This window comes from Megalops cyprinoides, chromosome 1 (assembly GCF_013368585.1).
Source record: "Megalops cyprinoides isolate fMegCyp1 chromosome 1, fMegCyp1.pri, whole genome shotgun sequence".
Classification (NCBI taxonomy): Eukaryota; Metazoa; Chordata; class Actinopteri; order Elopiformes; family Megalopidae; genus Megalops; species Megalops cyprinoides.
The window spans coordinates 49,273,403-49,285,780 of NC_050583.1; the positions used below are offsets into that span (position 1 = coordinate 49,273,403).

Sequence of the window (12,378 nt, forward strand, 5' to 3'; positions counted from 1 at the left end):
CCTATTCTGAGCTGTTGCTTTGATGTGAATTGACATTATGGCACCATTTCAGTATCAGCTGTCCCAAATCTTTAAGTGCTTTGGCTTACACTTCAGTGTGGTTTCCACACCTGCCGCACCTGTCCATTAGGTGAATCATTCAACCCAGGGGTTCTGACTACCTATACTCTGTGAAAATGCTAAAAGAACTCTTAATAAAGAGTATAGGGCTAACCTGGAGTCCAGACCAAGGTTCCAACCCGGCTTTCTTGAATCGGGCCTATTTGCACCTATGGTCTACTGCTTCTTCCCTCCTGACCCTGCCAAACCCTTTCCCCCACTCTCTGCCCCACCCTTTGCCCCTCCCCCTGCCGCACCCTTCCCTTCGGTCCCCATCGGGCCCTTCTCAGCTTTGGGGGTCTTTGAACCCCTGGCAGGCTTCTCGGGCCTCTCGGCCACCTCCACCGTTTCAGGGGTCTCTGCCTTATCACCCTTGACCTTGCGCAGTTTGGTCTTGCTCTTGGGGGTGGAGAAGGTGAGTGAAGCCTTGTTGAACTCCAGGGGGAAGATGCCCACGTCTCCGTCAAAGCGATTCTTGGCCACCTGCAGGGACCTTCTACCCGGGCTGCTGACCAGCTTCTTCTCCTGGAGGATCAGGACGTTGTCCGCCTCCTGGCTGGCCTGGGGGAGGGTACACAGTACATCACTGCCTGCAGAGGACCCACCAGTGCCGTGAGCAGCATTTTCCACCAATATTCACTTGTGTTGCTACTGTGATGCATTATTACAGAGCACTGTGGCTTCGGAAAGTATTCAGACCCCTTCACTTTTTGCACACTATGTTGTTACAGACAATAAATGTATTCTTTTGGCCGTCAATCTACACACAATAACCAATAATGACAAAGCAAAAATATTTTCTAGAAGTTTTTTTGCAATATTATTAAAAAACAAATATGGAAATATCTCATTTACATAAGTATTCAGACCCCTTGTTAAGGACTTTGTAGAAGCACCTTTGGCAGCAATCTCAGCTTCAAACCTTCCTGGGCAAGTGTCTACAAATTCTGCACTTTTGTTGAAAGAAAAAAAAAAAGTGAGTCTATTAAATATGCGCCATCTCTGCTTCACAGTCCCAAAAGAGTCATACTTAGAGCTCTCTGAAGAGCTCAGCAAGAAAATAAAATAACACCAACACTAAGACTGATTTGTTCCTTAATTCTGCATGAGAGCAGTAGATACTCAAACCATAGAGTAAATCAATCTGCAAATCACACCCATCCTTTGCTTTATACTGAGTGTGATTTGGAGTTAAGACAACAGTGTGACTGGGAGATTCGGTAAAGAATGCGCTTGCATTTCAAAAATACCTCCAAAAAACACACTGTCAGAGTCCCACATACACAAGCATATCTGTCTCAGTGTCATGACGGCCAGGGGGTTGTGTTGGCAGGGGTGTGGCCTGGAGCTCACCTTGGCCGTGCCGAAGATGGAGGCAGTCTGCAGCTCCTTGTCGTCCTCCTCCTTCCTGGGGTGGATGATCAGGGTCACGTGACAGCTGTTGTTTGTGGCGAACTTCCTGAAGGCCCCGATGATGTGGTCCTGGACAGCAAACCTGGAACCAAGATGAGATCAACAAAAAGAGTTACTCATTGCAAGGAGCAACAGGCAGCGTTAGCAGGGGGTGGAGCTTCATGAACGACACAATGGGTGGAGCTGCTGTGCGCTGTCAATCAGTGACTTTAGCAAATCAAAACAACTTTGCTCTTCAGAGCTAAATGGGACAACTGGTTCAAGTCAGGGAGGCACTTATTTGAAGCAATAAAGAGGCTTCACTTTGCCATTACTAACAAAAGGAGAACCTACCAACAACAGCCTGGGTCATGTTATATAGAGGCCTCATATTGCAAAATGGCAATAGCAAAAACTTAATGTGTTAACTCTGTTTACAATTGTGTGTGAGGTCACGGCAACAACTGTTAAATACTGATAACTAATGGGGAAGCCAAATTATTTCAAAAATTGGTGTGTCATCACCCTTAAAGTCACGAGGTCCACCCTCAAATCAAGATAGTGTAGTTGTGGTTCACCACTCATGACATTGTGTTTGCATTCATGCCTGCACCACAAAAAAAAAAAAAAAAATCAACAAACTATTTTTAACAAAGATAACGCCTAGTAGAAGGAAAAGGCTTTACTGAAAATTGCAACTGGTCAGCAACTACAAAGACAACATGGCAAACGTTTCATATAGACATAGGACTCCTCCAATGTAATGTAACATTTTAGCAATTCAAAGGTCACTGTTCCTGTAAGAAAAGCTCTTACTTGTCCACAGAGAGGTTCTCCTGGCCCATCATGAACTGCAGGTTATCGATGACCACGTGGCTGATGTCATACATGTAGACGGCATGGTGCATGGTATCCAGTACCGTCCTGCAGAGACACACACGCTGTAAGTACAAGAGGACCAATCAAGTAAAAGTATGTAAAATAATGTGCACAAGAGCCAATGACATGGAAGTATGAAAAAGGTCACAAGAAATAGCCAATGACAGAAATGTTTGTACATTATTTGTAATAGTTACAAAATGTCTTAATGCTTTTAATAGTCACAAAATTTGTGCCCATCATGCAACAAGGAGTTCAAGAGCCTCTTGAGTCTTAAAAATCTTAAGGAAATTTTTTGCTTTAAAATGTACCCTAGTCCTTAATGGTGGTAAAGTTCCTATTTCACTTTATTTTTTTAGGAAACCAATCTTTTCCAAAATAGTACTGCACTTTATCAAAAATTACTTCTAAATCTAAATCTTCAATTAGCCCTGAATGCTGAATCATAGTTGAATGCTAAATGTCCTCTCTAGCATTTACTCAACCATAAACCACAGATTTGGGCCAACACACCTCCACAAAGACTGGGACAGACCTACAATGGACTCATTATACATACCTTTGTACCTCTGCTCTGCAAGTACTCTGGATAAAAGAAGTGAATGTAAGAGTGCCATCTGCATGCAAAGGGTTTGAGTGCCATTATTTATCTGTGAGCAGCTGGAGGGCCAGATCGCAATGACGGCTCAATCCTGCAGATTTGCGCTGTACAACATCAGGAAAATCAGGCCCTACCTATCCGAGCATGCTGCGCAGCTCCGTGTCCAGGCTCTTGTCACCTTAAGACTGGACTACTGCAATGCCCTCTTGGCTGGCCTACCTGCATGCACCATTAAGCCTCTGCAGCTGATACAGAACGCAGCTGCACCTCTGGTTTTCAACCAAAGAGGCCCCACGTTACACCTCTCTTTGTCTTGCTCTACTGGCTCCCTCTAGCTGCTGGTATCAAGTTCAAGGCCTTGATGTTTGCTTTCAGAACAGCCAACAGAATTGCACCTATCTACCTGAACCTCAATACCACAAGCCTATGTCCCCTACAGACCACCGCTCTCTGCTACCGTCGTGAATAAAGGTGAATGTAAATGGAGGGTGGGGGGTAGTTATGGCTTTCCGGGAGGAGGTACTTTATGCTCTGCTGCCCGTGGAAGGTCATGAAGTAGAGGGGCAGGTCCTCGAACTTGTCGGCCCAGGCGTCGTAGTGCTCGAGGCTGTCCTCCAGGCGCTGCATGCTGAACTGCGTCAGCATGATCTTGGCCAGCCGCACGTTGTTGATCTCGAAGCTGCCCCACAGTGTGTTTACACCCTGCATGCACAGGTCCAGTGCACACTCGCTGATGAAGGTGGTCTTGCCGCTGCCCGTGGGGCCTGCGAATGGAGGGGGGGGGAGGGGACGTGTAAGGTTACCATGGGCATATCCTGACCCAGCACATTGCAGGATCGAGTCCCGACACCACTCTGCTGCACAGTCAAATCCCTAAGTGATTTTCCTGACACAATTCTGTGAAGAACCTGATCAGAAAGCTGCATTCCTCTGGTAGGTGAACTGCATTAAAGGCTTATGTAATATGTTACAGCACTGTGTCGTACTTTGTGCTTGCATTTTGCACAAGATTTGCATAAGATTGTCTGCTAAATGAAAGTAATGTAATGTAAATGTGTCTGAATAAAGAAAGACAGATAAGAGTGATGAATGGATGGATGGATGGATGGACATGTGCTAAGACAGGTAAGTATAATAACCACACCTGTGAAGACTGTCAGCTCTCCCTTGCGGTGGCCCTTCAGGATCTTGTTGAGCTCGGGGAAGCGGGCCCACTTGACCCCGGCCACCTGCTCTTTGTTGGCCAGCTCACTGTAGACGTCCTCCCGCAGCTGCCGGAAGGAGACGATGGACTTGTGGGCGGCGGGGATGGAGGCCTTGAGGATGCGGCCGAGGTTCCTCCCCGTGGCCATCGCCTCTCCGGGACAGGGCTGGAGCTCGCCCGGCCGCACCAGCGAGCACCTCCGCAGCCCCAGCTTGCGGGCGAAGATCTTGGACGCCTCCCAGGAGCGCACGTCCCCGCCGAGCCAGAGCGTCACCCGCCTGAACTGCTCCAGGTAGGGCAGGAGGGCGGGGGGCAGGCAGCTGACCCCGCGGGGCAGAGCCAGGCTGGGGAGCCCTGTGGCCTGGCTGACCGCCAGGGCGTCCACCTCGCGGCCCGTCAACACCACCTCCGAGTCCTTGCGCCCCACCAGCGGGAGGCCGAACAGGTTGTGGTAGGCAGACGGCCGGGGTAGGGTAGCGTCGGCGTAGGCCACCCCCCCGCTCTCCTCGCACCGGGCGGAGAGAAGTTTGAGTCCCCTCAGGGCTGAGTCCCGCCCGCCAAACCACGGGAACACCAAGCTCTTGGTGGGCTTGAAGAACCTCACCCCGAACTTCTTCAGGGTGGCGTTGGAGATCTTCCCCATCCCGAACATGGTTTTGACCAGCTGCGCCTCCTCCTCGGGGAGGTCAGAGAACGGCGTGGAGGCGGACCAGATCCTCCGCACCTCCCGGAGCTCCGCCTCTCTCGCCTCCTGTTCCTCCGGGCTCTCTGGGTACCCCAGCAGCACGTCGGGGCTGAGGGAGGGCCGGCCCTCCTTCTGCATCACCTCCACGCAGTCCTGCAGGTCCTCCCAGCTGCCCTCCACCAGCGTCTCCTTGCACAGGAACTGCCCGGTGGTCTTGTCGATGAACAGGCTGAAGCCCTCCCTCCCTGGTCGCTCTCTCTCCGACTCCAGGAAGAAGCTGGGGGCGTGCAGACAGCTGTACCCGTCGTGAAACGGGATGTCCTTGGAACGCAGGTACTGCTTGATTTCAGTCACTGTGACGGGGTTGGCGGGGAAGTCCAGGGTAGACTTGGGGTCCTTCCTGAAGCTCCGGCTGAAGCTGAGCAGCACTGTGGAGCATGGCAGGAGGGGGCGTGGTGGGGTGGGCGGGGGAAGCGCCAACAGCGGTGCCAGGCCATGTCTTGAAGGAAGGGATAAGTGTCTAAGAGGCGGCAGTCTCCTAAAACAGTGCCTCGCCACCTGCCGGAGACGGGGCGCCGCCTTCAGGTGGAAGCTGAACCTCGACATGCGTTCCCGCTAACGGTCACTGCACCTCTGACATGAACACAAAAGAAGCCAATTCACCACTTTCATTAATGCCGCAGTTACCGCTGTAAATGCATGGTAATTTGATAGCATTAGGACAAGATAATATTCATGCTTCGACAAAAACATTGTCGGCTTTTTCATACTGAACAAGTAACTACCTAGCAAATGTAACTTACTTGCTTCGGTATAGCAAACGACATATGTATCAGGCCTGCAAGATTACAAACTTTTAGCAAAATAGCCGTCAAAACAGCAGCAAGGCGAGAAGCTATGAAACTCTTCAAAAGCAAGCCGTCTAACCAGACAGCGACTAGACAGCTTACCAGTACTACACAGTCACCTAGATTTGGCATGACCTTCATTGTTTGTTGTAAAACAGAAAAAATAGCGAACAAAGCCATTGTTCAACACATGGGTGCAACCACACAGCTATTGCTCCTCTTTAATCTGCGCTTTTATAGATTACGAATGCACTGAAACACGCAGACCAACCTGTTTCATGCCATCTCCCGCGCTTGAGGAAGACTTTTTCGAGCGCACATTGCAGAACAATGTACAAAGCACACAAAAACAAGTCCGTGTGAAACTTGATCTCATTTTGTTTTTGTTCCTTTGAAAGGAAATGTAAATAAATCTGAACATGTGATGTTTGTTTTGTATTACTGAATGAACAGCATGATTGAGTCATTATTTTTAAAACGAGCACAAAATATTGCCTCGATGGATGATTTATATTTTAATTTTGAATTATAAAATCGTGACGGTCCCATGATTATAACGTCCTTATGTCCACCCGGAATTTCCCCTTGACGTACCACATTGTTCACATGTCTTGTCTGAGGCCGTCAGGTCGTCCTCTATCCTCAGCAACTGGGTAATGGAGTGAACCGTAAAGTTACCCCATTTATGCATGTCTGAGGTTTATTTCGCATTATTACTTGGAAATGACTGCCAGAGGTACCCCGAGTCGCTTCCTGCAAAGTGTTCTCCGGAACGGCGTGGGGCGGTACGTTTGTCAGCTGAAGCGCATCTCCCTCATATTCTCAACGAAGGGACAGAGTTCTCTGGGGGCCAGGTAAGATATTTTCCCTAGCCTGCTAGTTAGCTAGCTAGCAAACAGGTTTCATCAGTTAACGTTGCTGGTGTACAAATAAGCTGTACTAATATCTGACAACTCGTAAACGCAAGGAACATCTCTGATCTTTTGCTAATCCTATCAGTTCACCTAGACTGTAAATGTGAGTTAGGGCCGAATGCCCTCGTTTGTCAGCGGTTTAGCATGCTAGCCGACAAGCAAGCCGACGGCGACTGTTTTGACATCTGTATAATTGCGGCTTTGTTTGCAACTGGCTTGCTAACCTGCTTTTACCTGCGTTTTAGCCACATAACGTTAGCCAGCTTGGCTAGCAAGCTAGCAGTCTGGCTACGAGAATATGCTCTTTTGCATTTTCTTGCCACCTGACTTACTAGCTACAAATACAAGTGTATACACGTGCAACGATTATTAAAAACAAAAAAAAGTTGGACGAGGAGACGAATGGTTCTAGCTACGACCGAATTTGATTCAAAGTTAACTACACAGTAATCTACATGCCACCCTGTAAAATGACGTTTCTCCATTTTGATGCACTGTTTTCTTTGTAATTTTTTTTTTTGCAAAGCATCCTCGCACCCATTTTATAACTAATTTTGCCATGCTTTTTGGACGTTCAGATGCCAAGAAAGATAGCTAGTTCATTGATTATTGGATCTACTCAGTTTCACCTAACTGTGCATAGGCTACTTACATTTAAATGTCAAAATAACAAGCCTGCTTGGTTTCAGGAACCAGTGTGTGACAATTCATATTTTGACTTTTTACGACAGGGAATTCGTTGAAGAGGGAATAGTGGATTTCGCCAAAAACAACCCAGGGACAGTGGTCTACGTCTCTCCCGAGTCCTGCAGAATTCCCAAAATCGTCGCAGAATACTGTGAGTGTGGAGTTTACTTCCCCTTTGTCTTGCCAAAAATTAAGTGCATGTAAAATGAATATTATTCCAGGCGAATCAGTGTTTAAACATTTTTAAAAGCCAAGGATTCAAAATAGAAAGACAACACCTCTGCAGGATTAGATGTTATTGAGATATTAATCTCTAGGCGGCGCTCGTCGCACACTGTTTCCGGTGGCAAAGATTTGTCTCGAAGTGTTTTTAACGGTGTTTCACACTTGTCATTGCGGTCTAAAGCGTTATTTGCATGCTGCTCACCCGCAGGCTATGAGTCTAGACTTGTGGGTTGTGAGCACCGTTTGACTTTTTTTTTTTTAAATCCAGTCTTGTGTTTAGGATTAATTCTTGAAAGTCCTAGTGTGCCTATTTTTGTCTTGTGCTCGGCATTCAGTGTGAGGTCTGCTTTTTGGCAAACGCGAATGGCGTTTACCGCATATTTCGGAGGATTTATGTTTTTTTCGAGTGGATTATTTAATAGGTGCGTTTTATTCATCGGTAGCTATGAGAGAGCTGGGAGATGTCCCTGTCTCTCTGGAGAGGAGAGCTAATTCGGTCCAAGTAACCTAATGATTGGACCAATTAAGTAACAGAGACGGATGTGTGTAGAGGGAGAGGAGTTTGGGCCAACTTTGGCACCCCTGATGGAGACTCTCGCTGCCAGTGAATGCGGACATGACTCCAGCGTGGCCAGGAACCAATCAGAAGCAGCCTATTCCTCATTCATAGGTGTTGGTACCGGCGTGAGTGCACTTCTTGTGAAAACCAAAAAAAGTGCTTGAAATTACGATATCGGTGCCATTATAGCATAGCTGTTACAGAAGATTGACATAGCAGAAATGAGATATGCACTTACTGCACTTACTAGAGCAGTTGTAACACACCCCACCCACACACTACGTTCATTAACAAATGGAGCTGAATTAATAAGGCCACTCCATACTTGCACCAAACAGGACTAATTTGTGTGGATTTTCCCACCCTTAATATAAGCTTTTGTGCGAGTATGTCTAAAGTGATTTATATATACATTTACCTTCCTGTACATGAAGAAGATGACAAGGAAGAGCAGCCTATAGTTTTTCCTTGTCTGTTTGTGATGATTTCATTTCAGTGATGGAGCAGAGGCCTTGGTGTCTAAGTCCAAGATGGGGAGTCTGACCTTAATCTGACGCTAAGATGGAGATGCTCAGCAGATGAACAGCAGACAAATAGAGGGACACAGCATTATGTCTAACAGATACTCATGTATCATACAGTGGGTCAGCAGAGAAAGGAATGAGTGTCATGATCAAAGCACCGTGAATGGATGGCCTCAGCAGTAAGGTTGAGATGAGAGGTTTGGTCTGGAGGTCTAGCACAGCAGGATACTCAAATGTTCCACCAGGGAACACTCTCCCTGGTAGTGTCAGTGCTCTGACCTGGGAGTTTCTGTGACAAAATGACAATGACATGGATGTGACAAGGGACTGCTGGGGGGATGGTCACGTTATCGATAATGTAGTAGATCCCTCCTTGTAGCCGGGTTGGGGTAGGGGTGTAGATTTTGTCACAGGATGGATGAGTTGGGGTGAAAGTACTGCAATTCTCACTCTTTCTGCATACCAAGGTTGGTAGAAATGAGACACACCACCACTACAAACATCTGCCCACTCCAAACCGCTGCCAGGTCAAGGGAGGCTGTTGGATGGTTCACCTGGTGTAGGCCCTCATTTTTGCTGTTGACAGTTCACTGATGGTGTTAGTTGTTCCAACCGATAACTCCAACGTGCGAGTCCACCCACCCCGCTTTTGTTTCCTAACCTCACTGTGCTGTATTGGGTTTCCTTTTTCCGCGAAAGTCCCCAATTCAGGTAATTACAGAGCAGAAGTTCACAAGAAGACCCAACAAAAGAATCAGTGGCATTGAGGCCAAAGCTTTGTTTTTTTTAACGCCATGAAAAGAGATTTGTTATGTTATACTCACCTGCAGAGGTACAGGAAGTCCTCCTGATTTTTTTATTGGAGGTTTTGTTGGAGGAGTTCCACCCTCCTTTTCTGAAAGCCCAGACCGCATCAGTCCCAGCGTGAGGACGTCTGCCAAAGGGACTGGCGTCTCAACTTCTTCCTCCGGCCGCAGTAGTAAAACTGGGAGGGATTAACACCCCAGTCACTTAATACCGCATTGCGTAACGACAACAGCATTGTTTACCCAGCCAAATTGAGAGTCACTTGTGCTTGATTATGAGGGGCTTAGCATGAAATACCATGAGGCTCATCTCACGCACTTAAGGGATTTAGGATTTGGAAAGAGCAGGCAGTCAGATGTCGCTGGGATCTTGATTTAAATTTACCTCCAGCTTAGGCCCAGAGATAGCATCAGCATTAACTTTGTTTTAGTTTTTTTTAAAAATTGTATTGCAGAGATTTGGCATCTTTCCCTGAATAGTTGTTGGTTTGTTGGAAAGAAAGAACAATCAGGTGTGAATTGTACTAGGGTACCTATGGTTTTGTCTCAAAACAATTAGGTATGTCATTGCTATCAGTATATGCAATCAGTAACAGTCAGTATATTAATGCACTCATCATTTAACATCTAAAGCCTAACTGGAAGCGTGTGTGTGTGTGTGTGTGTGTGTGTGTGTGTGTGTGTGTGTGTGTGTGTGTGTGCGGTTGTCCCCCGCAGTGAATGGTTCCGTGAGGGAGGAGGTCATCACCAGCAAGTCTGCACAGGAGATTGCAGCCCTGGTGAAGAAGCTGTCCGAGCAGTCGGGCCTGGACATCATCCGCATCCGCAAGCCCTTCCACACCGACAGCCCCAGCATCCAGGGCCAGTGGCACCCCTTCACCAACCGGCCCCCCTCCATTGGGCCGGTCAAGCCCCACTGAGTGGCCGCAGGGAGCTCCCCGCACGTGGCACAGGCTGACGATACAACAGTGAGTGATGTCACTGCCAGCCGGTACCAGTGGCATCTGTTACATCATCAAACTGCGACACATGCTGGGAGCTCCCTGCATGTGATGCAGGATGATGATGATGCAACAGTGATTGATGTCACTGCCAGCTGGTAACAATGATGTTGCTGCCTGGCGGCACCAGTGGTGTATGTGACATCATCAGCTTGCGACACATGCTGGGAGCTCCATCAGCTGCTGCGCTGCATAGGATGAAGTGGGGTGGTTGGGGTTTTAGAGTGCCCAATCAGCTACGCTCAACGACTAAATAACATGCTTGAGGCGAGCTGGGAGTGTGAAACACCGCCTTCATCTACTTCACCGCAAGGCTTGAAAATGCCACGGAGACTTCTATCTGAGCTCGACGCACAGAAACACCACTGTCTCAGAATCGGTTAAGTGTGTTTTTGATGTGTTTCGCAGCAGCGGAAGCCTGGTGGGTGGGTCTTTTGCAGTGTGACAGGCTCCTTAATGTGATGATGTCAGATCGGGGGGTTGCACACACACACACACACACACACACACACGCGCACACACACACACGCTCACGCACGTCCCGTCCGCTCTGCGTTTCCACCCATCTGCGCATTATGTAATGTGTGTTTCTCCTCTGTCTGGCGGAATAAACTGGTTTAATGTTGTGATTAACTGAGAGTCCCCGAGCGGTGCACGTGTGAATGAGTGTTTCTGTTACTGCTCCTGGGAAACGCTGTGTTCTTTCCCCTACTGAACGATGCGCATCACCGACTCGACCAGTCATGCGCTTGCTTTCTGGATCCACACCAACAGGAAGTGCGCTTGGGGGAGTTGTTTATCTGCCGGGCGAGCGTCACGCCAGATTTCATCTGACGTCACATCTCTGGGGTGGTTTTTCAGATCCCTCAGTCTTTGTTGCGTAAATAATGGCAAATGCACACCTGGTCACACAGGATACCTCACACAGTATGCTAGTGGCATACTGCCGTAACCGCCTCCACCATGCTCAGTCCTTAGCGACGTCATTGGGATCAATATTACAGTGGACCACGCTTCAGATCAAAGCTCGCATTGCTTTCTGCTGGAGCGGGTGGCATCTGAACACTGAAGCGTTGTTTTCGAACCCCATTGTGTTCTCTCATGTTGTATGTAGCACTCGGTGTTCCACAGCTTTTGTGGCAAAGACGACGTTACAGGTGAACGTGCAGCCATATCGGTGGAAATATCTGGAGTGTTCCCACCCCAACTCCCCCTCTCGATTTTGGGGTCAAACTAAACTAAACTAAAAATCACCACTGATGTCCCTTGAACGCAGGGAATTCATGCTTAGGATGGAAGACACTATCATTAAAAGTAGTTTTGTCATTATTGTGATTACCATGCTAACCATTATCATCAAGGCTGCAATCTTCAGATTATTAGGATTACCATGCCTAACCAACAAGCGTCTCCAGTGTTACTTACAATGTCACACTCGTCACAAGAGACTGGAAATTCACCAGATTGCTCCTTTGCACAAGGCTACAACAGCAGTGTCCCCTTTAGGATTCAGACTCGCAGCCCCCAGGTCCAGTGGCTAGTACTCTTAACTACAACACCACATACACACTGCAGCGCGCAAGCAAGGCACGGAAGCTGCTTCAGTGAGGCCCCTCAGACAGGCTGAGAGGAGGAGCTGGGAAAAGATGAGGGAGGAGGAATTGAGGTTAATTGAGGAGTAGGAGGAGGTGGAGGAGGAGGCGGGATGCCAGGAGGACTTTAATGTGCAGAGCAGGTGGAGCACAAAACTGTAGAGACACCGGGGGTGGGGATGTCACAGTTTCCTCTAGCCTCTCTATTCCGTCATACTTTTATGCACTGAATTTTTGTGTTATTCTGCCGCATCCAGGTTCCTCCTCTTTCTGAGTGGGTTGGTGAGGGCTTGTGAAGTTCTGCACCCAAGTCAAGCACTGTCCTTGACCGGTCCTCACAAAGGCTTGCTTTTAAAAAAAAA

The 12,378-nt window shown here is 48.0% G+C and overlaps 2 protein-coding genes across 2 annotated transcripts; one reads left to right on the plus strand and one right to left on the minus strand.

Moving 5' to 3' along the window:
• Positions 1 to 276: 276 nt before the first annotated feature.
• On the minus strand, positions 277 to 6,041 carry twnk (twinkle mtDNA helicase). Its single transcript, XM_036547452.1, has 6 exons — positions 5,980 to 6,041; positions 4,116 to 5,493; positions 3,495 to 3,735; positions 2,308 to 2,415; positions 1,453 to 1,594; positions 277 to 660 (listed from the first exon to the last, which is right to left on the minus strand). Exons 2-6 carry the CDS (start codon positions 5,464 to 5,466, stop codon positions 277 to 279), a joined length of 2,226 nt encoding a protein of 741 aa, XP_036403345.1. The 5' UTR covers positions 5,467 to 5,493; positions 5,980 to 6,041.
• A 270-nt stretch (positions 6,042 to 6,311) lies between these two features.
• mrpl43 (mitochondrial ribosomal protein L43) lies at positions 6,312 to 11,632 on the plus strand. Its single transcript, XM_036534362.1, has 3 exons — positions 6,312 to 6,562; positions 7,354 to 7,460; positions 10,141 to 11,632. Exons 1-3 carry the CDS (start codon positions 6,432 to 6,434, stop codon positions 10,341 to 10,343), a joined length of 441 nt encoding a protein of 146 aa, XP_036390255.1. The 5' UTR covers positions 6,312 to 6,431; the 3' UTR covers positions 10,344 to 11,632.
• The last annotated feature ends 746 nt before the right edge of the window (positions 11,633 to 12,378 follow it).

Excerpts from the sequence above, each read along its gene's own strand:
- twnk (XM_036547452.1), bottom strand. The coding sequence starts at position 5,466 with ATGTCGAGGTTCAGCTTCCACCTGAAGGCGGCGCCCCGTCTCCGGCAG. Across the intron at positions 2,416-3,494 it reads CACGGGCAGCAGAGCATAAA|GACGGTACTGGATACCATGC; the intron begins GTACCTCCTCCC and ends GTGTCTCTGCAG. Across the intron at positions 661-1,452 it reads CCATCTTCGGCACGGCCAAG|GCCAGCCAGGAGGCGGACAA; the intron begins GTGAGCTCCAGG and ends ACCCTCCCCCAG.
- mrpl43 (XM_036534362.1), top strand. The coding sequence starts at position 6,432 with ATGACTGCCAGAGGTACCCCGAGTCGCTTCCTGCAAAGTGTTCTCCGG. Across the intron at positions 6,563-7,353 it reads CAGAGTTCTCTGGGGGCCAG|GGAATTCGTTGAAGAGGGAA; the intron begins GTAAGATATTTT and ends TTTTTACGACAG. Across the intron at positions 7,461-10,140 it reads CAAAATCGTCGCAGAATACT|TGAATGGTTCCGTGAGGGAG; the intron begins GTGAGTGTGGAG and ends TGTCCCCCGCAG.